This window comes from Sapajus apella, unplaced genomic scaffold (assembly GCF_009761245.1).
Source record: "Sapajus apella isolate SASKATOON/1434 unplaced genomic scaffold, GSC_monkey_1.0 scaffold15, whole genome shotgun sequence".
Classification (NCBI taxonomy): domain Eukaryota; kingdom Metazoa; phylum Chordata; class Mammalia; order Primates; family Cebidae; genus Sapajus; species Sapajus apella.
Genome location: NW_022436955.1, coordinates 12,908,744 through 12,933,865, shown reverse-complemented (window position 1 = coordinate 12,933,865; position 25,122 = coordinate 12,908,744). Strand labels below are relative to the sequence as shown.

The following is a 25,122-nucleotide window of genomic DNA, read 5'->3' as shown; positions in this document are numbered from 1 at the left end:
ACCTACAGGCATCAGCTTTAGGAAATTACTTCATATTTCAGGAAAGCCATGGGAATGTTGGTCTGCAGTCTTAAGGGTCAGGGGAATGGGTTCTACAGCGCATCCTTCCCAGCGCAGTGTGACTCTCTCTGTGTATTGTCAGGGCATCGTGAACGAAGTGCGCCAGTCCATGCAGCTGATGTTGAGCCAGCTGATCCAGCAACTGAGGACCAATATCCAGCTCCCCGCCTGCCTCCGTGTCATTGGCTACCTGTGGCGCATGGACGTCTTCACTGAGGCCGAGCTGAGGGTGAAGTTTCTTCAGGCGCGGGATGCTTGGCTCCGGTCCATCCTGACTGCCATTCCTAATGATGATCCCTATTTCCATATCACAAAAACCATCGAGGCCTGCCGTGTCCATCTCTTTGATATCATCACCCAGTACCGTGCCATCTTCTCAGACGAGGACCCACTGCTGCCCCCTGTCATGGGTGAGCACACTGTGAATGAGAGTGCCATCTTCCATGGCTGGGTGCTACAGAAAGTCTCACAGTTCCTGCAGGTGCTGGAGACTGACCTTTACCGGGGCATAGGTAGCCGCCTGGACTCTCTGCTGGGCCAGTGCATGTACTTTGGGCTGTCCTTCAGCCGGGTGGGAGCTGATTTCCGGGGCCAGTTAGCTCCTGTTTTCCAGCGGGTGGCCATCCACACTTTCCAGAAAGCAATTCAACAAACAGTGGAGAAATTCCAGGATGAAATGAACTCCTACACTCTCATCTCAGCTCCAGCCATCCTGGGCAGCAGTAACATGCCTGCTGCTGTGCCAGCCACTCAGCCAGGGACACTGCAGCCACCGATGGTGCTCCTAGATTTCCCCCCCCTCGCCTGCTTCCTCAACAATATTCTGGTCGCCTTCAATGATCTGCGTCTCTGCTGCCCTGTAGCCCTGGCACAGGACGTGACTGGGGCCTTGGAAGATGCCCTTGCCAAGGTGAGCACATTCTGTTGATTTTCTGCTACCCTGGGCCGCCTTTGGTAATGGGTGGCCAGATTTTTGTAATAACAAAGTCTGGTGCCTGCTGACATGGAGAGGTCTAGTGTGGTTTTAGAGGTTCTTCTGGTTGAGAAGCTCTGGCCAGTTGCCCTTCATGGGACCTAGGACAGTTCATGAAGTGGCGCACCTGTAGTAACAATTCAGTAATGCATGTATTACCTTTCTAGTGCTGTGTAATAAATCACACAAACTTAGTAGCTTCCAGCAACACATTTATTACCTCCCGGTTTTGGTGGGTCAGGAGTCCAGGCACAGTGCAACAGGGTCCTCCCTGCTCAGGGTTTTACTGGGTTGCCATCAAGGTGTTGGCTGGCCTATGGTCTCATCTGGAGGTTGGGGCTCCATTTCAAACTTGTTCGAGTTAGCAGGGGTCTGTTGCTTGCAATTATAGAACTGAAGCCTTAGCTTCTAGAGGCTGTCCACTCAATAGGCAACTGACAACATGGTTGTTTGCTTTCTCAAGGCCGGCAGGAGAGCTTCTCTCTTGCTTGAGTCTCTTCTTTTAGGTACCTCCTTTTAAAAGGTTCATTGGATTAAGTCAGATGATTAGGGACTTTAATTACATCTGCAAAACCCTTCACCTTTGGCATATTCTTTTTTAATTTTTACTTAAAAATATGTTTTATTTAATTAATTATTTATTTGTTGAGGTGGAGTCTCACACTGATGCCCAGGCTGAAATGCAGTGGCACGATCTCAGCTCACTGTAACCTTTGCCTCCCAGGTTTAAGTGATTATTCTGCCTCAGCCTCCCGAGTAGCTGGGATTATAGGCATGTGCCACCACCCCTGGCTGATTTGTATTTTTAGTAAAGGCGGGCTTTCTCCATGTTGGTCAACTGTTCTCAAACTCCCTACCTCAGGTGATCCACCTGCCTCAGCCTCCCAAAGTGCAGGGATTACAGGCATGAGCCACCTTACCCAGCCAAATTTTTTTATTTTATAGAGAGATAGTGTCTCTCTATGTTGCCTGGGCTGGTCTTAAACTCCTGGACTCAAGTGATCCTCCTGCTTCTGTCCCTCAAATGCTGGGATTACCGGTGTGAGTCACTTGAACCCAGAAGGTCCAGCACTAGAGACTGTGTTCTTACCCTGTTGCTGTGCCATATGTCTGTAATGTCAGCTAGGCTGCTGTTGGTTTTGGTGCTGAGACCAGCTCAGCTGTGGAGACCCCAATGCATTCGGTGCTGAAGGAATTAAGAAACAGACACAGAGATAGAAATTAGGCCAGGTGTGGTGGCTCACTCCTGTAATCCCAGCACTTTGGAGGCCGAGGCTGGTGGATCACCTGAGGTTGGGAGTTTGAGACCAGCCTGACCAACATGGAGAAACCCTGTCTCTTTAAAAAAAAAAAAAAAGAAAAAAGAAGAAGTAGTAAAAGGTGGGTTCAGAGTGTGCAGCATCAGGGGTCTCACAGCATTTCCAGCTGAGAGCTGAGAGCAGACTCTGACCCATGTATTTATTTATTACATTCCAGAGACAAGTTTTACAAGCGGATGCTCTGTGTTCTTTCACTGGTTAAAGATAAACTAATGAGGCAGCTAGTGAATGTTTACTATAGGTTAAAGATAAACTAGAAAGCATACTTTACGAGGGAACAAAGGAAAGAGTCACATGTCCTGTGTTAAAAAAAAAAAGACTAGTTCATCTGGTGTGAGACATATTCATATTGGTTACTGTTTTTTAATACTTTGAGCAGTTTTCCGCTTTGGGGGGCAGACTGGGCTTTCCTTGCTGCTGCCCTCAGTAAACAATATGATATATCACACATGTCAGAATTTACTCTCAACATTTGGAACCTCACTTTCGTAGCTGTTTTCTTACAGTTTTCCAGTGGTTTCAGCTTTCTGGGGCCTCAGGGGCCTTAGTAGAAACCTTGTATAGTTTTGCTTCATTTTCCTGTGCTTCAGCGCAGTTACGTGCTCATGGTGGATCCTCCGTGGAAGTCAAGAACCATGTATTGGGCCAGGTGCAGTGGCGCATGCCTGTAATGCCAACACTTTGAGAGGCTGAGGCAGGAGGATCTATGAAGACAGGAGCTCTAGACCAGCCTGGGCAACAAAGCAATACCCTATCTCTAGAAAAAATTGTAAAACTTAGCCAGGCATGATGGTGCACCCCTGTAGTCCCAGGTACTTGAGAGGCTAAGGTGGGAGTATCAAATTCCTTGAGCCCAAGAATTTGATGCTACAATGAGCCTTGATTGTGCCATTGCACTCCAGCATAGGTGACAGAGCAAAATCCTGTCTCTAAAAACAAAACTATGTATTTTCTATAATTCTATGACACTTCTCCATTGGAACTGGAAACTACACCTGTAATGTAACAAGTTGGGTCTGAACTTTACATCAGTGAAGTAACAGAATTGTGGAGATTAACCATAATTCTGAGTTTAAATGAGATAGTAATATAATGTACTGTGTTAAATTACTTTGTTCAGGAAAACTTGAGGGCTACACCTTTATTTTTTTTTATTTTTTTTTTTTTGAGACGGAGTTTCACTCATGTTACCCAGGCTGGAGTGCAATGGCGCCATCTCGGCTCACCGCAACCTCCGTCTCCTGGGTTCAGGCAATTCTCCTGCCTCAGCCTCCTGAGTAGCTGGGATTACAGGCACGCACCACCATGCCCAGCTAATTTTTTGTATTTTTAGTAGAGATGGGGTTTCACCATGTTGACCAGGATGGTCTCGATCTCTTGACCTCGTGATCCACCCGCCTCGGCCTCCCAAAGTGCTGGGATTACAGGCTTGAGCCACCGCGCCCGGCCTTTTTTTTTTTTTTTTTTTTTTGGCCTAGTTTCATGCACTGCCAGTGGTGATAAGCTGTCCCAGTGATTGACGGTGCCCTTGTCTCTTAGGTAACCAAAATAATCCTGGCCTTTCATCGTGCTGAAGAGGCTGCCTTCAGCAGCGGGGAGCAAGAGCTCTTCGTCCAGTTCTGCACTGTCTTCCTGGAAGACCTCGTTCCATATTTAAATCGCTGTCTCCAGGTCCTTTTTCCACCAGCTCAGATAGCACAGACTTTAGGTAAGAAAAAGGAGAATTTTGTAAACTGCCCTACTGATGTGTATTTGAGATACTAAATAATTCACCCAGTTGTGTCAGTGTTTTTTAGTAAATGTGTCCAATTTTAGAACATTTCCATCGCTCCAGAAAGATCCTTCATACACATTGGTGTCATTCTTCGACAGCATCCTTAGCCCCTGGCAGCCTACTTTCTGTTGCTATAGATTTTCCTTTTCTGGACATTTCATAGAAATGGAATCATACATTATGTGGCTGTATCTGGCTAAATGGAAGAAGCCAGTTACAAAATAACCACGTATGTATGATTCCATTTCTATGAAATGTCCAGAGAAAGGGTTTTGTTTTGTTTTTAGAAAGTATTTTTAAAGTCTTTTTTCCAATTCACTTTCACGTCCTCGTCCCCTTGTGATGGGAGAGGGGCTTGGTTCAGGCGCAGCTTCCCAAAGGGCAGTGGGTCAGTACATCACACCTGCGAAGCCTGGCTGCCCTCCTCTTTATCGTTGGTGCTGCCTGAGGTTGCTGCTGCCCCTGCCCAGCGTTGCTGCTGCTTCTGCTTCACAGTATAGCTTCCCGTTCCCTATGACAAAGGTGGTTTTTGCTGTATTGAACTATAGCCGGCTGCGGTGGCAAACGCCCGTAATCCCAGCACTTTGTGAGGCTGAGGCGAGTGGATCACCTGAGGTTGGGAGTTTGAGACCAGCCTGGATAACATAGTGAAACCGTGTCTACTAAAAATACAAACATTAGCTGGGCTGGTAGCAGGTGCCTGTAATCCCAGCTACCACGGAAGCAGGAGAATCGCTTGAACCCGGGAGGCAGAGGCTGACATACTAAATAATTCACCCATTTGTATTAAGTCAGTGGGCTGAGATCTCACCACTTCACTCCAGCCTGGGTGCCTAGAGTGAGACACTCAAAAAAAAAAAAAATATATATATATATAGTAATTGCTTTTTTCCTCTTGTTCTTTCCCTTTTTCTTTTAATTTCTATGTTGAATTTTATCAATAACTTTTTTCCATTTTGCTTTCCCTGTGGTCCGGGTCAGGCATTCCTCCCACTCAGCTCTCCAAGTACGGAAACATCGGGCGTGTGAACATCGGCGCCATTCAGGAGCCCCTCGCCTTTATCCTGCCAAAGAGAGAGACGCTCTTCGCCCTGGATGACCAGGCGCTGGGGCCCGAGCTCACAGCTCCAACACCAGAGCCACCCGCCGAGGAGCCACGCCTGGAGCCCGCGGGCCCGGCCTGTCCGGAGGGAGGGCGAGCGGAAGCGGAGGCGGAACTGCCCCGTGTGGAGCCCTAGCCAGCGTCCCCCTGCCTCCAGCACGCGGTGCGTATGGCTCCCAGCGCGGGGCAGCCACGGCTGCCTCGCCCAGGAAGGCCAAGGGCGGACTCGGGAGGCAGGAAGGCGCTCCCGGAGGACAGCGGAAGGGGCGGTGCTCAGGCCGGGTCTGGGCGTGAAGACGGGGATCCTGCCGCGCGGCCTTGCTGTGCGCGCTCTGACGGCACTTCCCGGCGTGCCCCGCGCTGCAGCCGGAAGAGGCGGGCCTGGTTCCTGCTGCTGGGGTCGCCATGTCCCGCATGTTGGGTGCGCTGCTTCTTCGGCGGCTATGGGTCCCCGTGGCCTGGGGAAGGGCAGCAGCCGGTGGTTCCCGAGCTTGCAGCTCCAAGGCCGCCCGTGACGGCGTCGAGGGTCCGGTGCTCCGGCGCTCCTACTGGCGTCACCTGAGGCGCCTGGTGCGGGGGCCGCCTGAACCGCCGTTCCTGCACGTGTGCCAGGTCGGGGACCCGGTGCTCCGCGGCGTGGCGGCCCCGGTGGAGCGGGAGCAGCTGGGAGGGCCCGAGCTGCAGCGGCTGGCGCAGCGGCTGGTGCAGGTGATGCGGCGGCAGCACTGCGTGGGCCTGAGCGCCCCGCAGCTGGGGGTGCCGCGGCAGGTGCTGGCGCTGGAGCTCACCCAGGCGCTGTGTCAGAAGACCCCGCCGCGCCAGCGCGCGCTTCGCCAGATGGAGCCTTTCCCTTTGCGCGTGTTCGTGAACCCCAGCCTGCGGGTGCTGGACAGCCGCCTGGTCACCTTCCCCGAGGGCTGCGAGAGCGTCGCTGGCTTCCTGGCCTGCGTGCCCCGCTTCCAGGCGGTGGAAATCTCAGGTGCTGGCGGTGGGGGCCGGGGCAACAGGAGCAGCGCGGGCGTCTCTTCGCCTGGCTCCGGCGATAGCCCAGAAGCTGTTGCGGTTCATCTGCTGGGCCTCCCGCAGGAAAGAATTGGGACGCGGGAGCGGACGGGCCTTAGGAAGGATAGAAGCTCCTGTGGGACAGATCCGGCTCAGATAGGATGCGGGGGCGAGGAGGGGACCCTTAATTCCTCTGTTACTTGACCCCGGGCCTCTGCTTTCTGCTCCCTTACTCTCTGACCAAATACTCTTCAGCCCCAGTTAGATCCGCCACGGCGCAGTTGGAGAAGTTGGGGTTAGCACCCCAGCTTGACCCAGCCCAGTGGGGTAAGCCATTCTCCCCGTGGTACCACTGGATGTCTCGCGGAATGCGGGCTGTGCTGGGGTCGGGGTGATTGTTCCTGGTTCAGGAGAGTCAGAAGAACTGGGGTCTCAAGCTACAGAACCTCTATTAGGAGTTGAGAGCCCACAGATATCTCAGAAGCCGTGGGGGGGCGGGTTAGAAGGGTCGCACCATTGGAAGATGATTTCTCATCTCAGCTCTACAGTGAATTTGATAACCTAATTACCATAATTGGGAACCAGGTTGAACACTTGGTAATGGGCCAAGTTGAGGTATCTTTTCCAGTTAGGAGAGGATCTGTTGCCTGTATTTGCCTTCTGCTGTTGCTTCTTGTCCATGGGAACAGCCAGGGCTCGGGGCACGGGTAAGGAGGTTGAGGATGATGCTGTTCACCTGTTCCCACTCACGATGCCTGTAACTTCCTTTGCAGGGCTGAACCCCAATGGAGAACAGGTGGTGTGGCAGGCAAGCGGGTGGGCAGCCCGCATCATCCAGCACGAGATGGACCACCTGCAGGGCTGCCTGTTCATTGACAGAATGGACAGCAGGACATTCACAAACATCTGTTGGATGGAGGTGAATGACTAAAGCTTTTTACTGGGGCTGAGGATTCCTGAGACCAAGATGCAAACACTGCCACTTTTAGCTGGGCACATCTTACTTGGCATCAACTTGGATGACTTGGCCGTGACAGGAAAGTGGACTGCCAAGGCACGCCAGACTGAGCTGGAGGAAGATGTCAGAAATGTTTACCCTGAAATCAGTTATGGACGAAGTGTTGCCTACAACTTGAGGAGAAAAATCACCCCCAAAGGAGTGGTCGTTTCCTGACAATTCTGTTTGGAGATAGGTGGGGTAACTGCATTCGTCTGCGGTAGACGTGAGTTCCTTGGACCTGTATAATCTCCCAAAGCCAAGATTTGGTAATGTAGTCTCCAAATACCTGAAAGCTGTCTTTAAAAATGCAGGTAAGCGTGACTGGCCATTTGTGCTGAGTTCTTATTTTTACAGAGGGCTTGTGGCTTTGGTTGACCTTGGATGCCAGTTTGCTTATAGAAATAAAACAGGGCAGGATAGTCCCTGCTCAAGGAAGTGTTTACTGACAGCACGAGTGTAAATAAGTGTCCACACATTTTAACAGTCTTGGGCAAGATTTTGCTGCTGAGATCTCTAGAGCAGCTGGTTCTTGGTTTATTCTTGGGGTAGATGCCATGGATCAGGGCTGGGTGCAGGGGTAACAATTGAGAAGTGGAGTAAGCCCTTTCCTCTTACCAATTGGGACAGACAAAAAAGCAGAACTAGTACTCCTTGGTCATACACTTATTTTGGAAAAGTGAATTAACATCACATCAACCAATGTAGATTTAAGAAAATGTTGCCAGCACAATGGTTCACACCTGTCATTCCAACACTTTGGGAAGCCAAGGTGGGTGGATCACAAGGTCAGGAGTTCCAGACCAGCCTAGCCAACATGGTGAAACCTGGTCTGTACTGAAAATACAAGGCCGGGCGTGGTGGCTCACGCCTGTAATCCAACCACTTTGGAGGCCAAGGGGGGCAGGTCACCTGAGGTCAGGAGTTCAAGACCAGCCTGACCAACATGGTGAAACCCCGTCTTAAAAAAAAAAAAGAAAATACAAAAAATTAGCTGGGCATGGTGGCACGCCCCTGTAATCCCAACTACTCAGGAGGCTTGAAGTAGGAGAATTGCTTGAACCTGGGTGGTGGAAATTGCAGTGAGCTGAGATTTCGCTACAGCACTCCAGCCTGGGCAACACAGCAAGACTTCGTCTCAAAAAAAAAAAAAAAAAAGTGTCAGCTTTGTCAAGAGGTTAAGGAATTCCAGTTTTATTCCTTGTTTTTTCTTCTCTTTCCTTTCCTTTTTTTTTTTTTTTGAGGTGGAGTCTCCTTCTTTTACTATCTTGGTCAGGCTAGTCTTGAACTCCTGACATTGTGATCTACCCGTCTCAGCTTCCCAAAGTGCTGGGATTACAGGCGTGAGCCACCACACCTGGCATATGTATTTTTAGTAGATACAGGGTTCACCATGTTGGCCAAGGATGGTCTTGATCTCTTGACCTTGTGATCCACCCACCTCAGCCACCCAAAGTGCTGGGATTACAGGAGTAAGCCACTGTGCCCAGACTATTTATTTTTGAGACAGTGTCTCACTCTGTTGCCCGGGCTGGCTCACTGCAACCTTGGCCTTCCAGGTTCAAGCGGTTCTTTGCCTCAGCCTCCCAAGTAGCTGGGGCTACAGGGCTGTGCCACCACACCCGGCTAATTGTTTTTGTATTTTTAGTAGAGATGGGGCTTCACCTATTGGCCAGTCTGGTCTCAAATTCCTGACCTCATGATCTGCCCGCCTAGGACTCCCAAAGTGCTGGGATTACAGGTGTGAGCCAACATGCTCAGCCTCTTTTATCATTATTATTATTATTATTTATTTTTGAGATGGAGTCTTGCTGTGTCACCAGGCTGGAGTGCAGTGATACAATCTCGGCTCACTGCAACCTCTGCCTCCTGGGTGCAAGCAATTCTTCTGCCTCAGCCTCCCAAGTAGCTGGGACCACAGGCACGTGCCACCACGGCCGGCTAATTTTTTTGTTTTTTTTTGTATTTTTAGTAGAGACGGGGTTTCACTATGTTGGCCAGGATGGTCTCGATTTCTTGACCTCGTGATCCGCCCGCCTCGGCCTCACAAAGTGCTGGGATTACAGGCGTGTGCCACTGCGCCTGGCCCTTTTATTATTTTTTAAGAGGAGACGGGGTCTAACTGTGTTGCCCAGTCTGGTCTTGAATTCCTGGTCTCAGGCAGTCCTCCTGCCTCAGCCTCCCACAGTGCTGGGGTCATAGTTGTGAGCCACAGTACCCAGCCAAACTCCAGTTTTAGATAAATTGTTTCCCCTCATTTTTATGCTGAATTTTGTTAAGTAGGTACTCTTGCTAAACAGAGTCCTTGCCTGGGCGCTGTGGCTCACGCCTGTAATCCCAGCACTTTGGGAGGCTGAGGTGAGTGGATCACAAGGTCAAGAGTTCAAGACCAGCCTGGCCAACATAGTGAAACCCTGTGTTTACTAAATATAGAAAATTAGCCAGGCGTGGTGGCACGCACCTGTCATCCCAGCTACTCAGGAGGCTGAGGCAGGAGAATTGTTTGAACCTGGGATGCAGAGGGTGCAGTGAGCCGAGATTGCATCACTGCACTCCAGCCTGGGCGATAGTGAGACTCTGGCTCAAAAAAAAAAAAAAATAAATAAAACCATAGAAGTAATAGGAAGTCCTGTAAGCGGTTGAGAGAAAAAGTGTTACCAGTAGCAGTTAATTAAATGAACCCAGGAAAGATCCGTCCTCCCCTGTGGCTTTCTCTGAGGCCCCATGAGGCCAAGCAGAGCAAACTGGCTCCTAGTCCAACCAGACTTTGAAAAGGAATCCTGGCTGGGCGCAGTGGCTCATACCTATAATCCCAGCACTTTCGGATGCTGAGGTGGGAAGATCACCTGAGGTCAAGCGAGACTAGACTGGTCAACAGGTGAAATGCTGTTTCTACTAAAAATATAAAAATTAGCTGGGCGTATCTGGGCACAGTGGCTCACGCCTGTAATCTCAGCACTTTTGGAGGTTGAGGTGGGCAGATCACAAGGTCAGGAACTCAAGATAAGCACCTGACTAGCATAGTGAAATTAACTGGGCGTGGTGGCACACACCTGTAATCCCACTACTCAGGAGGCTGAGGCAGGAGAATGACTTGAATCTGGGAGGTGGAGGTTGCAGTGAGCTGAGACAGCACCAGTGCTCTCCAGCCTGGGAGACAGTGACACTGTCTCAAAAAAAAAAAAAAAAAAAATCCCAACCAGGTACTACTGCAAGGTGCAAAGTCAGAGATGCAGCCACCGGGGAGATTGGTAGAAAGCTCACTGATACTGAAAACATGGGTTTTTAGGAAAATTAGAATTAAGTGAGCCACCTTTCATTTGGGCAATGTTCAGAAGCTCTTGCAGGGAGGTATGGCAACATTTTGATGCCTCTTATTCATGCTTTTTTTTTTTTGGAGGGGTGGAGACAGAGTCTTGCTCTGTCGCCAGGCTGGAGTGCAGTGGCACAGTCTTGGCTTACTACGGCCTCTGCCTCCTGGGTTCAAGCAATTTGTCCACCTCGGCCTCCCGAGTATCTGGGATTACAGACGCGTGCCACCACACCCAGCTAATTTTTGTATTTTTAGTAGAGATGGGGTTTCACCATGTTGGCCAGGATGGTCTTGATCTCTCGACCTCGTGATCCACCCACCTCGGCCTCCCAAAGTGCTGGGATTACAGGCATGAGCCACCGTGCCCTGCCATTCGATGCTTGTTAGTCTTCTGAGGTTAACACCTTTGTGGTGGACATCGGGAGTAACAGATCGTTGCATTTTTCAATAAAAAATCTCTTCCACTTCAGGCAGAAGGCACTCACAAAAACCGCATATACATGTCAGCATTGTGAGCTAATCAAAGTTTTAGGTATCAGCTTCCACAGTGACAGCCACTGTAGGCAGAAGGTTTAGAACAGAATCCCCAGGTAGAAAAGTGAATTTCAGAGCATTCCAGGGAGGAAACTCCTCTGCACATGTGGGCCTGTTTAATGTTGATGGCAGGTTGTGTGCTTGGCAGCCAGAGTCTGAGGCCACTGTCAATCCAAGGTTCAGCATCAGTGGTTCCCGTTGCTGGTCGTGGAGAGAGAGAAGTGGAAAGGCAGGTGTCTGCACGCTCTTAACTAGAGCACAGATGGATAGACCATAGCCGCACTAACCTTTCTTAACCCCTAGGACTTGTCAAGGTGTTTAAGCAGTAGGAATGAGGAAACAACCTTCTGATTCAAGTAAGTGTAGTAACTGGAAGTAAAAACTTGTAAGCTCACTAAAGTGAAGCTAAACAGACAGTTCACATCCTGGTAACTGAGGGCACATAACCAAGAACTTAGATATCTGAGTACCCCCTAGCCACGAAGATCCCAGCTCTAGCAGCTGTTTAAGTGTTACCTGCAGGTCAGGCTGCTGTTGCTCCAGGTGACATGGTTCAGGGATGGAGGGGGTGACCTGCCAGCACTGGAGCCAAGCCTTGCAGCTGCTGATCCAAAGTTAGCTCACTTCATCAGAGGCTCCGAACCAGAGGAAAGAAACATCCCAGTGCAAGGCCAGTGTGAGCCAAGATTTGGCCATGTAATCAGTTCTGGCCTAACCAGGTTTGAAAAGTAGAGGAACGGTACTGGGTTTTGGAGAGGGAAGACTGGAACAGACCCTTTCACAGGCTACAAGGCTCATTTACTAGGCACAGTCTTTCTGTGTGAATGTGCCTTGCCTTTGGTCTGTTCATATGCGTGGGATAAACATGGGACAGTCTCTGCAGCTTCACTGCCTGCCAGACACATGTCCAGGGCTGCCAGTTCTGGGCCCTTGGTGTCTTTAAGGGTCACAAACTGAATTGGCCACAGGGGCTATCTGGGCAGGCAACACAGATGAGTGGGGATGGGTGACCCCTTCTGCACAGAGAAGCCCCTAGTCAGTGGCAACTGGCAGGCTGCCCCATGAGGACTCAGGCCCATCATTACCTAATTTAATCTTCTAGCAGTCAGAATTCTGAATTTTTATGTGAATTCTCAACTTTTAAATGTTTGCGGCAGACCAAACCAGACACAGCTGCAGGATGCGTCTGGCACACAGGGCTCCCAGTTTGCAGTCTCTGATCTGCAGGCTGAAAAACGGCAAGAACTATCCGGGTCCCACAGACACCCCCAGCCAAATTTGTGAGGCCTTAAGGGGAGGAGGCCTTACATACCTGACTGGAGAACAGGCCTGAGAACTGCAGTGTTCCTGCTTCCTACTCTGCTTTAGAGGAGACAGCAGAGAGAAAACCAGAGGTCTTTAACTGGAAGCAAGAGTTGCCCTTCAAAGAGTCCCAGGTAAGAGTCAAAGATGAGATCACTCCGGTGGCTCAAGAAGGGAAAAGGATTTATTAGACTATTTCCAGGATAGGGACCCAGGGCAGTGGCTGGGTTCAGTGTTCTCACAGTCAGAGGAAGAAAAGGCAGTGGTGAACACCCGCCTGTCTGCCTTCCCCTGATACAAACGACACCATCTCCTCCTCCCCCAAAGGAAGATACAGCCATAGATGTGAACCTAGGAGGGTGGGAATGGCTTCTCTTACTCTCTGTCTTTGAGGCAGAGTTTGGGCTGGGGCTGCAGGGGCATCAGCCAGTCTGCTCTCAAGGAGCAAAACTTGGGTGTAAAAGGAACGGCGCTGGAGCCTGACCGGCCGTCTAGAGGTTTGGGCAACCCCGCAGCATGGCTGCTCCCATTCCTTGATGCTTCCAGGTGATTTTATCTTTATTTATAAACAAGACAAAAATCCAAGCAGCATTAATTTAGGGGAACAAAAGATGGGAGAAAAAAAAGGGGGTAGAAGTAGCTGGTGAGCATCCAGGAGAGGAGGAAGTAGGAAGAGCCAGTGTCCACCATGTGCCCCGGGGTGGCAGAGTGCCTCTGCAGCTGCAAAGCCCTTCTTTCCAGCTCCCTGGTGGGTGGCCAGACAGTAGAGGGAATTCTGTAGTGACTTTGGGACAAGCCTTGGCGCCCTGTCTGGCTGCTGACATGGGGAGTGCCTGGATTTGCCCTAATCAACCTCCCACCTTCACCATCGCCCAAGTGAAGCAGCTTTTAACTCTCCTGGCCAAAGTCCTCTGAGAATTTCTTCACTTTCAGGAGGTCGTCTGCATTCACCGTGGGCCGGGTGGTAGCCAGAGACCGCAGCATGTCCGACTGCAAAGGCAAGAGCATGCAACTGAGCAGGCTCCAGGCTCCAGGTCCACAACTTCCCCACATCACACCATGCAGTTGAGGGTGGGAAGAGGCCTGCCTCTGAGGCCATCCCAGCGGCCAGTCTCCCTCCAGAGGCCTGCTTGAGTGTACCTATGGCAGGGACCTTTTTCCCTCTCAAGTCAGCTGAGATCATTTTCAGATGGGCCTCCTCCCGATCTGAAAATCTAAGTTCCATCATCTCATAACTCCCTTTAGGAGCTTGGTTTTTTTCTTTTTCAGAAAATCTCACACAGGCTGGAGTGCAAGGTGCGATCTTAGCTCACTGCAACCTCTGCCTCCTGGGTTCAAGCAGTTCTCCTACATCAGCCTCCCGACTAGGTGGGATTACAGGCACACGCCACCCGGCTAAGTTTTGATGGGGTTGCATCATATTGGCCAGGCTAGTCTTGAATTCCTGACCTTGTGATGCCCCCACCTCAGCCTCCCAAAGTGCTGGGATTACAGGCATAAGCCACCATGCCCAGCCTGGAGACTGGTTTTATTCTGGACCCAAGACCCCAATTTTCTGGGCTGTGTGCAACACTCTCTCCCAGCTGGTTACTTACCATGCAAACTACAGGCTCTAAGAGTTTGTCCCCAGGAACGTCCATCCAAGTCATCTCCATGGCCCCGGGGTCCCCTGGTGAGCATGGAGTCAGGAGGTCATCGATCATCATGCTGGGATTGGTGCGGGAGGGGCCGCAGACCTGAAACCAAACAGATCTGACTGGCTGGAGCAGCTGCCCCTCAGTGTCAGAGGGGCTAAACCTCTCCAGTCTCTAAGGAGGTCTCAAAGAGAAGGCCCTTTGGGTCCCCAGCATCTGAGGAGAAGGGGTGCACTCAGAACTTGGTCTGGGTGGTCCCAGTGACTCATGATTTGCATGCAATTTCAGCAACCTGAAACCCCAATGCCTTGATGTCTTCCTCGTTAACACTGTCGCGTCTCGCCAGGAACGCGGTGACATTAAAAGTGATAATGGTTTGGTGATGCCCCCACATGCATCTCAACTTGGATTGTATCTCCCAGAATTCCCACATGCGGGAGGGACCCAGGAGGAGGTAACTGAATTAAAGGGGCTGGTCTTTCCTGTGCTATTCTTGTGATAGTAAGTCTCGAGAGATCTGATCAGTCTATCAGGGGTTTCTGCTTTTGCTGCTTCCTCATTTTCTCTTGCTACCACCATGTAAAAAGTGCCTTTTGATTCTGAGGCCTTCCCAGCCTCAGTTATGTCTTTATCAGCAGCATGAAAATGGACTAATAGAAAGTGGTTTTCCAACTGCAGTCTGCTGCCTCGACAAACATTTCCCCCAGTGTCCACAAGGCTCATTCCCTCACCCTTTACCTCCTGTCTCAAGCATCACCCCAGCACCACCTGCCCTTCCCTCCATGCTCCATACACCCCTCTCCTGATGCTCCCCCTCCCTATTCCCCTCTGAGAAACTCAGACTGTGTTGATCACTGACTGTGTTGTCTCCCCACCAAGAACAGAGGGTCCTGGAGGGCAGAGTTTTTGTCTATTGGTAGCTCATGTCTTCCCAGCAGTTAGGACAGTCCTAACTGGCATGGGAGGACCCACAGCAAACAGTCAACAGATCTGCTGAACAAATGGATGCATCTTGCAGGTCATAATATATCCAACACTTTTCTAAACACTGACTTGGTGTCTGCCCAGAGGCTACAGCAAGGTTAAGACAGGAAAGAGGCCCTGTCCTCTTGCACATACCCTGAGATGGCCACATTCCAGAAGGTCTGCAGGGAGGGGACAGTGGGTGCAGCCCCCATGGCAGTTGCTCTCGACTCTAGGAGGCCTCAGAGACTGGGTCACCTGAGCAGCCGGGGAACAGGACCAGGAGCTCGACAAAAAGCCCAACATCCCGGTCTTGCTATGACATTTTCTCAGCAGGCAGCACACTCACCTTTTTGAAGTGTGTGGCTGACTGCACCTTCCTCACGGGCTGCATGAGGGAGTCCCGCACGATGATGCTGATGTCTGCGCCCGAGTAGCCTTCGGTCTTCCGGGCCAGCTCGTGGATGTTTGCATCTGTGAGGTTGTGGGGGGTGCTCCCCAGATGCAACCGGAACATCTGGGCGCGGGCAGCTTCCTCTGGCAAGGGGATGTAAATTCGCTTCTCAAACCTAGAGAGCCCAGTACATGGCAGGAGTTGAGAGCGGATGATGGAATGGTATTCATGGAAGGGGAGGCATGGAACGAAGATTTGAGTGACACAGACGCACTTCATGGGCCAGTGATGCTGGTGGCACATCTCTCAACAAGCTGGCCTCACAAAGGGCTCTGCTTGGCAGGCAGATGGGAAGAGGGGCCAGGCTGCACCTGGGCTGCCTGCAGCAGACAGATCATGACGATGGTGGTGAAGAAGGGAATTAAATGATAACAGTAGTAGTCTGTAATTGCTGCATAATAAAGTTTACTGTGTTGTGTTCAATATAAAACCTAACTCCCTGTAAAACCTAACTTAAGTATTCTCCCCACATTCTCAGCAAAGTTCCTAGGCATCTCAAGACTCCTGTTTTTCTTGCTGACCAGCTGCAAGGTCACAGGGCAAGGTAACACCCAAAGAATGTACAATGTGTTTCTTAAAATGCTATTTTTCAAATGTACATCACAAAACATGTTACAAATTAACTGTTCTTCTGTAAACCTGTTAGCTGCTGTGTGTCATCCTGGATGTATAAAAAGTAGCCCATTTTCTTTGTCCTTTGCTTAGTTTTTGGATGCCAGTCCACTGAGCTGGTGCACCTAAATAAAATCCTCCTGTTCCACCCATTGGTCTCTCTGGTCTCCTGATACCTGGAACAGTAGGAGGAAGCCTCCAGACCTGGCAGCTCCTGGGGAAGACTCACCTCCAGACCTGGCAGCTCCTGGGGAAGACTCACCTCCTCCTGATGGCTGAATCCAACACCCATGGGATGTTTGTGGCTCCGAGAACCAGAGTCCCGTCGTTGTTATTTCCCACTCCTGTGGAGAAAGGGAGACACAGATGCAGACTCAACACCTGCATGGGTCAGTCGAAACCTGGGACAGACCCTGGAGGCGCTGCGTGTCAGCACTGAAGTCATCCCTGCGCCATTCACCACTGGGGGGGTCCCAAGTGAGATTAAACCATGTCCTGGTCTGGCTTTGCCATGTGAGGAGGCCTACGGCACTGCCTGCCACGGAAGGGGTGGAGAGGCCAGCATGGCAGAGGCCTCAGGTGCCTCTTGGGAATGGAAGTCCACCTGTGGCCTGAGAAGCTGGAGCTGGGGATGCCTCTCCCCAGCTGAGGACAAGAAAATCCAGCTGCAGCTCAGAACAAAGCCTGGGGCTGGCTTTAGGTGCAACAAGAACCAAGGGGGCCCAGTGCCTGGCACATACCCTGCATCTGGACCAAGAACTCCGTTTTGATCCTCCGGGCAGCCTCGCTCTCATTTTCATTTCGGGATCCACAGAGGGAATCCACCTCATCGATGAAGATGATGGAGGGCTTGTGCTGCCTGGCCAGCTCAAACAGGTTCTTGACCAGCCTGTGAAGGTGAGAAAGGGGATGAGGATGGGATGCTCCTGTCCCTGCCCGCCTGGGCTCCTGGCACTTCCCTTTCCCCACCCTTCCCACGGGGAAGCACAGGCCATGGTGGTGCCAGGATTGCAGAAACATGGTGATGAGCCCCCAGGCAGCATTGTACCAGGAAGAGGAGCACGCCTTGGCACCACCCCCAAACGCGGAGCCCCAATCCTGGGAGCCCCATCCTCCAAGCCCGTCTTATCACATGCAAAACAGGAGTCAGTGTGGGGAACAGGGACCCCTACACACTGCCTCAACAGGGACCACAACACAGACTCCCAAAATATCCTCGCTTCCTCTCCCCTCCCTTTTGGAGCACTTCACTTCTCTCAGGTCCCATCATCCTTCACCTGTCTTTGTTGGGACAGCGTCCCAGCCAATAAGCTAGTGACACACTGCTCCTAGGTACCCTCCCTGAAGAGCAAACCGTTCCTCTGGCATTTGACTCCACGGGGCTGGGCCACTGGACCAGTAGCAGTGCCGGGGCTGCCGGCAGAGCATGGCCTAGTGGCCAACTTACTTCTCACTCTCCCCGAGCCACTTGGACATCAGATCTGAGGAGGACACGGAGAAGAAGGTGGAGTTGTTGGCCTCTGTTGCCACAGCTTTGGCCAGGTAGGATTTCCCTGTGCCAGGTGGTCCGAACAGTAGAATCCCCCGCCAAGGGGTGCGCTTGCCTGCAACAGAGAATCCACAGAACTGAGGCCTCCTGACTGGAGGGAGGAACAGGAAAAGCAGAGGGTCTCGAGTCCTGTATGTACAGTAAGAGAGTGGGTGTTCTGTGAAACGATGGATTCGAGGTACAAACAAGTGACGGGGGAGCTACGTTCCCTGCTGTGCCCTGTGCTGTGACCCCATGACCTTGCACAGTGACACTGGCTGACACTGCTTCCTGATCCTGCTCACTTGGGTGAGGTGACTGTCATTGCAAAGCACCAGCCACAGCAGTGTTGTGGACATCAGCGAGGAGCCAGGCCGACCCTCTGCAGGCCATGAGAGCAGAGCTGCCCCCTCTGAGTGCCAGCCCCATGCTGGCTCCCGCAGAAGCCTGGAATATTTACAGTGGGGCTTGAAATGGCTCAATTCTCACCTGTGAACAAGTGTGGGAATTTGATTGGCAAAATGACAGCTTCTTTGAGGGCCTCCTTGGCCCCCTCCAGCCCGGCCACGTCATTCCACCGTATGTTGGGCTTCTCCATCACAACAGCACCTGCGAGAGGGAGGCCGACCCGAGCCCAGCCAAGGGGCATTAGCCAACCTGGCAACGGACCCACCCCCATCCCCTGCTGTTGTCACAGGGCCGAAAACCACTTACCCATCAGCTGTTCTTGCAGTTTCTTTTTCTCTGGATTATCCCCTTCACTGTCACTATCACTGCTGGGAGAGGAGATGGAAAGTCACAAGATGGCCCGTTAGCCTGGAGCACCGAGGCACTTCCAGCGAGCCCAGGCTCCGCTGTCCACACACTGGTAAAGGAACGAAGCCTTCCTGGCTTAACAGTGCTGTGTTACCCTCAAGCAGGTACCTCGGAGACATCTGAGCTGATGCTCTCAACAGCTCACCTCAGGACCCCCCAGCAAACACTCCTATAACCCGCCTTGTTTCTTCACAGAGGGAATGGGAATCGGGATGTTGGTCCTCTCATGAAGGTCGTAAGGGAAATGTGCTTTGGCTTAACTTAAAGAGCAGCCCAGGCCGGGTGCAGTGGCTCACACCTGTAATCCCTGCACTCTGGGAGGCCAAGGCAGGAGGATTGCTTAAGCCCAAGAGTTTGAAACCAGCCTGGGAAACAGTGAGATCCTGTCTCTTCAAAACACCCAGTTTTTTTGAAGAGTGACAGAGAAGAGTGCGGGTGTGGTGCCGCACACCTATGGTGCCAGCTACTTGGGAGGCAGAGGTTGCAGTGAACCAAGATCGCACCACTGCACTCCAGCCTGGGCAACAGGGTAAAGCCCTATGTCAGACAAACAAAAAAGCAGCCGTTCAAGCAGTGTAGCTGCAAGAAGCTTTTTGTAGAGACTCAGGGACAGCATGTGGCCCCGACTCCAAAGTGGCCACTGCTGAAGGGCAGAGAAGGCAAAACCGAAATGGAAATGAACCAGTGGGAGAATGCAGCCACTGTTGTCACCCCAGGGCCACTTCCTCTCCGGATGGAATTTATCATCCTCCAAACTTTAATCCTTCCTGGAGATCCCTGGCCTCCACCCCTGCCTCACCAGGCCTCTCCCTCTGGGGATAGGAGCGAGGTGTGGACCCTCCATCCAGGAGGCCTTGCCTCTGGTGAGGCAGCTGACACCACCTGCCCTTCTCCTGCCTGGGGGACCCCCTCACCGCCCCTCCCACATCTCCAAGACACCACTAGCATTTGTGTTCAGATGACTGGGATCACTGTGGTGGGTGAACCCCAGACCTGAGGTGAGAGGCTGCGGAGAAGAGGACCCTGGCTGGGGAATCAGGGCCACCTGCCCTGCATGGGGGTCCAGGCTCCATTCTGTGCCAGCTCTGAGACCTCGGCAGGGCTCTAAACCCGAGCCAGCACCCCACCTGTCTGTTGGAGGCAGGTGACACTCTGAGTCACAGTAGCTGGCACTGAACACTCTCATATGCCAAGCTCCAAGGACACTGCCCATATCATCTCACTGCTTCCTACTGGGCAACGCTAAGAGGGGAGTCCCACGACATTCCCCCTTCCAAGATGTGGACATGGGAGGCACATGGGGTCAGGCACTAGGCTGGGAGGTGACAGAGCTAGGGTCCTCCTCCAAGAGGCTCTGCCATCTGCACCAAGTTCCCCACCTCCCCATGGCTTTTGAGTCAGATCCAATGAGACAGTGGACACGGAAGTGCTCTGGCCCATGCTCCCTGAAAGCAGCTGCTGGCACTGTCATCACTGCACGATGAGGACCATTCCCACAGGGAAGTTCGAGGCAGTGTGTGCGCCACAAAAGACAGGGACCCGTAGGAGGGCGCAGGCGCCTGGGTGGACGCTGCGCACACTCACCCCTTGCCCTCACTCTGGTTCTCTTTGACTGGCTTCTTGCCGTGCTTCTCTTTATTTCGCAAATAATCCTTCAGCTTCTCAGCCCGGTCTAGGTACTGCACGCACTTGGCTCGAATGCTCTCCTTGGCCTTGTCACTGTGGGCCTCATCTGTGAAGGGGAACACAGAGGGGCCCCTGTGTACCTCGTGTGCCGCCCTCCCTTTGGAGCCACAGCCTGGGGACCCTGCGCTACTCACACTTGATGGCGTGGAGGAAGTACTCCACCGCATGCTGGTACAGCCGCAGCGCCTCCTCGTAGTTCTTGGCTTTGTCCTCTTCTGTGGCTTTCGTCACCAGATCAATGGCTTTCTGGAACGGCAAAGCAAAAGGCTCAGTGCTTCCTTGGAGACGTGGAAAGTTCCTGGGGTCACATGCATGGGGATATGACGTGACAAGGGACGCCGCTGGGCCTGTGGATTTATTGCTTGCGGGCCGTCTTCAATATGTTGGCCTACTTTTCCAACATCGGCTACAAAGGCCTTCAAAGGAGGCTTTAAAAGCCAGGCAGCCGTCTTCACAATAAGCTCAGACGGTTAAAAGCCATGCTCTGGATTTCAGCAAGTGGAAGCCTGACCTAGTATCTCAGGTCAGGGCTCAAAGGGCAAGTTCACGGGACTTTCTATTCTGCTGCCTCAAGGGAAAGAGAAACAGACCCGAGCTGAGAGCCTGGCAGAAAGGTCACACAGGAGCAAGTGACTGCTGGCTGGTTTAGCAAGAAGGCCAGAAACTGCACCCGGCCTTAGGCCCAGAGAACAGCCAGCCAGAAGGAAAGTCCTGCCCGGACCTGGAGTTTCCATGGGATACACCGAACGGCCTCTTCTCCTCCTCCTCCTGCTCCAGGCAGCTTGCTTTTCCGGGGCTGCAGAGAGCAGATGGTTTCCTTCGCGGTCTAAAGTGACACCCTGGGAAGGGACGCTTAGACACAAGGCTCTGCACATCAGCAGCTCCAGTAAGGAAAGTACTTGCTTGCTCCCTCCTGACAACAGAAGGGAACTGTGTCCCTCTGGAGCCTTCTAAGAGCTCTGTGAGAGTCAGTGTCTTTGGGAATCTCATAAATCCCGTAGGCCAGTGCCCTAGGCTGAACTCAAAGCACCTACATGGTTTCATGATTTTTATTTTATCTTTTTCGAGACAGTCTCTCTCTCTGTCGCCCAGGCTAGAGTGTCGTGGTGCAATCTCAGCTCACTGCAACCTCCACCTCCCTGGTTCAAATGATTCTCCTGCCTCAGCCTCCCCAAGTAACTGGGATTACAGGGACGTGCCACCATGCCCCGCTAATTTTTGTATTTTTTTTTTTCCTTTTTTTTGAGACAGAGTCTTGCTCTGTCACCCAGGCTGGAGTACAGTGGCACGATCTAAGCTCACTGTAGCCTCCACCTCCCAGGTTCAAGCAATTATCTTGCCTCAGCCTCCCGAGTAGCTGGGACTACAGGCATGTGCCCCCACGCCTGGCTAATTCTTTACATTTTTAGTGGAGACAGGGTTTCACCGTGTTAGTCAGGATGGTCTTGATCTCCTGACCTTGTGATCCGCCTGCCTCAGCCTCCCAAGGTGCTGGGATTAGAGGCTTGGCCACCGTGCCCAGCCAATTAAGCAGCTACATGGTTTGAAAACCTGGTTTTAAAAACCGCAGCTTCACCAACCCCTGCAGGAAGCATGAGCAGAATTCTCCTCCTCAGATCCGGCACCAGTTACCAGGCAGACAATCCCACCACAAACCCACAGTTCCAGGCACAGCAAACAATAAACCTCCTGACCGGCTCTTGGCAGGGCCAGGGCATTTGTTCAGCCCTCTCTCATCTGCAAGGAAGAAGTCTCAGAAAGAAACACACACAGACAGCTCAACAAAATAGACAGGCGGGGGGAAGCTGGGCCAGGCTGATGTAAAATGAACTTAGCGGATAGAAGAGATAAGAGGGGTGAGTGCTGGCCATCACTTTCAAGCCTCTGCTCCCTCTACTACCTACAAAGAATGGCTGGGAGCTCAAACCTTCTTGGAAATGAGCTTAGGCACAGGCTACCCTTGTCTGCCCTCTTCTCCCTGTGACGCTTCTCCAGATGAGACAGGAAGGCAGCACTCCTCTCCCTGGTGGTTTCCCTTCTCCAAAACAAACACCCCCAGTTCCTCAGACTTTTTCATTTTCTGTAGCTTCATGCTTGGGTCTGTCCTTAGAACAATACTCAAGGTGTTCTGTGTCCCACAAGGAGCAGCACGGACCCATCCCCTACCCCCTTCTGGAAACTAGTACTACACCTAAGAGGGAACTGAGGCTGGCTGGGCATTGTGGCTCACACCTGTAATCCCAGCATTTTGGGAGGCTGAGGCAGACGACGGATCACGAGGTCAAGAAATGAAGACCATCCTGGCCAACATGGTGAAACCCTGTCTTTACTAAAAATACAAAAATTAGCTGGGCGTGGTGGTGCACCCCTGTAATCCCAGCTACTCAGGAGGCGGAGGCAGGAGAATTGCTTGAACCCAAGAGGCAGAGGCTGCAGTGAGCCGAGATTGTGCCACTGCACTCCAGCCTGGTAGCAGAGCGAGACTCCATCTCAAAAAAAAAAAAAGAGTGCGCTGGGGCTGGGCACAGTGGCTCATGTCTTTAATCCCAGCCTTTTGGGGTCAGGAATTTGAGGCCAGCCTGACCAATATGTTGAAACCCTGTCTCTACTAAACATACAAAAATTAGCTGGGCACAGTGGTGGGTGTCTGTAATCCCAGATACTCAAGAGGCTGAGGCAGGAGAATCGCTTGAACCCGGGAGGTGGAGGTTGCAGTGAGTCAAGATCGTGCCACTGCACTCCAGCCTGGGAGACAAAGAGACTCCATCTCAAAAAAAGAAGAGTGCGCTTGACTTTTCTGGCAACCACATCCAGTTTTTAACACACAGGTGGTCTGAGTTTCAATGGAGAAAAATCGTTTTGCAGAACAGGAGGGTAAGGTGACTAACTGCCAGTGCTGCCACATGTCTAGTAACACGTATGGCAAAAAATGAAGATGAAAGAAAAGGGTGCTAACAGGGCTGGCAAATGCTTTCTGTAAAGGACCAGATGGTAAATAATTTAGGTTTTGCTGGCCAGACAATTTCTGTAGCAACGACTTGACTCTACCCTGGTGGCACAAAAGCAGCCATAGGCAGTATATAATAAACGAACAGGGATGTGTTCCAATAAAACTTTATTTATAGACCCTGAAATGTGAATTTCATAGGATTTTCATGTGTCATGAAATTTTTTTTCCCAAGCCATTTAAAAAATGTAAAAACCTATGACATTAAGTCATAATGAAAGAAGCCAGCCACAAAGGACTATATACTGTATGACTCCCTTTATATAAAGTGCCCAGAATAGGCAAACCCACAGAGAAACAAAGTAGATGAGTGGTTGCCCAGGGCTGGGAGAGATAGAGGAATTCGGGGGTGAGGAGTTTCTTTTGGGGGTGATGAAAATGTTGTAAAAAGTGATTGTGGTGATGGTCACACAACCATGAATATACTAAAAGCACTAAATTACACACTTTAAATGGGTGAGTTGCGCCAGGCACAGCTGTAATCCCAGCACTTTGAGAGGCCGAGGTGGGCAGATCACTTGAAGTCAGGAGTTCAAAACCAGCCTGGTCAACATGGTGAAACCCCATCTCTACTAAAAATACAAAAAAAAAAAAAAAAAAAAAATCAGTTGGGTGTGGTGGCAGGTGTCTATAATCCCAGCTACTTGGAAGGCAGAGGCAGGAGAATCGCTTGAACCCAGAGGCGGAGGTTGCAGTGAGCTGAGATTGAGCCACTGCACTCCAGCCTGGGTGACAGAATGAGACTATCTCAAAAAATAATTAATTTAAAAAAAAAAAGTGAGTTACATGGTATGCAAGTTATACTTCAATAAAGCTGCGTTTAAAACTGTGAAAAACATTCTTGGTTTACAAGCCATAAAAAACCTGCCTAGGCCGAGGAGATCTGCGGCTTCTGCTGGTGGATGGTAGGGTCTGGCTATGGACTCCATCTAATTCCTAGCCTGGTACCCCAACTCATTCCATGTCTGCTCCCACTTCCGCCCTCCTCCACCTCCAGGTCTCTGAATGCTACCTGTCCTCCAATGCCCCTTCTTCCATAAAGTCTTGCCTAACTCTCCTAGGCACTTTGTTGGCTGTCACTTAATGGACACCTAGTATGTGCCAGACATGCGTTAAGAATGCTTTACCATAATTATTCAATTTAAAGCCATCATCACAACAACCTAGAGGGCATTACCCCATTTTACAGACGAGGAAACTTGAGACCCGAAGATCAAAAAAACTAGCTCAAGGTCACTTGCTGGTGAGTGGCAGAGCTGAGATTCAAACTCCGGGCTGAGGCCTGAGCATATTGATCTTTTCTGGCCCCGCAGGGCTGACAGCACCTACAGGGCGGGTCAGTCGTTGACCCAGGTGGCGCCACCCCAGCACCACCCTGCAGGATCTAAGAATGAATGAAGGGTCGCTGGCCGAGAAGAGGAAGTCGGACACTGGGGAAGGGGCCAGGCCTTGTTCGACTCGGGGCCGAGAGGCTTCCAGGACCCGGGGCAGAAGAGGAGTGAGCGAGCATCGCTGAGCGCACAGCCGGACTCCAGGCCGAGCTTCCTGAGGGTGCCTGTGGGGCCCAGGTGAGGCTGATCCTCACGGCGATACCGGGGCGCCGGCTACAAGAAGAGGCCCTGGTGCTGGGCCAGTCGGGCAGGGGTAGGGGGCTTGCGGGTGGAGACGCCACCCGGCTCCGAGCGCATGGAAACAGACACGGGCGGAAGCGGCGAGGGGGCGGCTGGGGCGGGGTCTCGAGGCCCGGGCTAGGAGGCGCCCACCTGACCACCCGCCCGCCGCCCGGCTCCGCGGCTAGCAGGCCCCGCCGCCTTCGGCCTCCGCAGTCGGGCCGGGCCGCACCAGGTACCTGGAGGGTTGTCGTTGTCATTTCATCTCCTGGGTCCGCCCACACCCGCGGCGCTGCTTGCGGCCTCGGTCCGGCCCCGGGGAGCCGAGGTACTGGGTCCGGCGCGGGGAGCCCGGCGGTGGGCTCAGAGCGCGGAGCGTGGGTAGGGCGGCCGCTGGCAGCTGGAGCGGAGTCCGAGGGCCAGCGAGGAGCGCGGC

At 52.0% G+C, this 25,122-nt stretch overlaps 3 protein-coding genes across 5 annotated transcripts in view; 2 read left to right on the top strand and 1 right to left on the bottom strand.

Moving 5' to 3' along the window:
- The window catches only part of COG8 (component of oligomeric golgi complex 8), a 12,427-nt gene extending 4,762 nt beyond the window's left edge, over positions 1-7,665 (top strand). The window contains 4 exon segments of the mRNA XM_032284297.1: positions 143-970; positions 3,892-4,060; positions 5,108-5,391; positions 7,004-7,665. Coding sequence (XP_032140188.1) covers positions 143-970; positions 3,892-4,060; positions 5,108-5,364 — 1,254 coding nt within the window. The 3' untranslated portion in view covers positions 5,365-5,391; positions 7,004-7,665.
- On the top strand, positions 5,398-12,668 carry PDF (peptide deformylase, mitochondrial). 2 transcript variants are annotated; one of them, XR_004270584.1, is made up of 3 exons: positions 5,398-6,207; positions 7,004-7,541; positions 12,232-12,668. XR_004270584.1 is itself a non-coding variant. In XM_032284301.1 (2 exons), exons 1-2 carry the CDS (start codon positions 5,634-5,636, stop codon positions 7,159-7,161), a joined length of 732 nt encoding a protein of 243 aa, XP_032140192.1. In that variant the 5' UTR covers positions 5,398-5,633; the 3' UTR covers positions 7,162-7,665. The 2 variants fall into 2 exon arrangements, 1 of the variants encoding a protein (XP_032140192.1); XM_032284301.1 differs by lacking the exon at positions 12,232-12,668 and having other exon boundaries at positions 7,004-7,665.
- VPS4A (vacuolar protein sorting 4 homolog A) lies at positions 12,541-25,122 on the bottom strand. Of its 2 annotated transcripts, none has more exons than XM_032284299.1 (11): positions 24,926-25,122; positions 20,204-20,315; positions 19,968-20,115; positions 18,282-18,343; positions 18,057-18,176; positions 17,487-17,643; positions 16,780-16,928; positions 16,302-16,383; positions 15,323-15,542; positions 13,972-14,112; positions 12,541-13,366 (listed from the first exon to the last, which is right to left on the bottom strand). In XM_032284299.1, the coding sequence occupies exons 1-11, from the start codon at positions 24,944-24,946 to the stop codon at positions 13,265-13,267; spliced, it is 1,314 nt and encodes a 437-aa protein (XP_032140190.1). In that variant the 5' UTR covers positions 24,947-25,122; the 3' UTR covers positions 12,541-13,264. The 2 variants fall into 2 exon arrangements, with proteins under 2 accessions (XP_032140190.1, XP_032140191.1); XM_032284300.1 differs by having other exon boundaries at positions 12,543-13,366; positions 18,282-18,340; positions 24,926-25,117.

Bases quoted from the DNA above. Each gene is read 5' to 3' on its own strand.
- PDF (XM_032284301.1), top strand. From the start codon at position 5,634: ATGTCCCGCATGTTGGGTGCGCTGCTTCTTCGGCGGCTATGGGTCCCC. The intron at 6,208-7,003 runs GTGCTGGCGGTG...CTTCCTTTGCAG, and splicing joins CCAGGCGGTGGAAATCTCAG to GGCTGAACCCCAATGGAGAA.
- VPS4A (XM_032284299.1), bottom strand. From the start codon at position 24,946: ATGACAACGACAACCCTCCAG. The intron at 18,177-18,281 runs GTAAGTGGTTTT...TCCCTCTCGCAG, and splicing joins ACTGCAAGAACAGCTGATGG to GTGCTGTTGTGATGGAGAAG. The intron at 16,929-17,486 runs GTAAGTTGGCCA...TCACCTTCACAG, and splicing joins TGGCTCGGGGAGAGTGAGAA to GCTGGTCAAGAACCTGTTTG.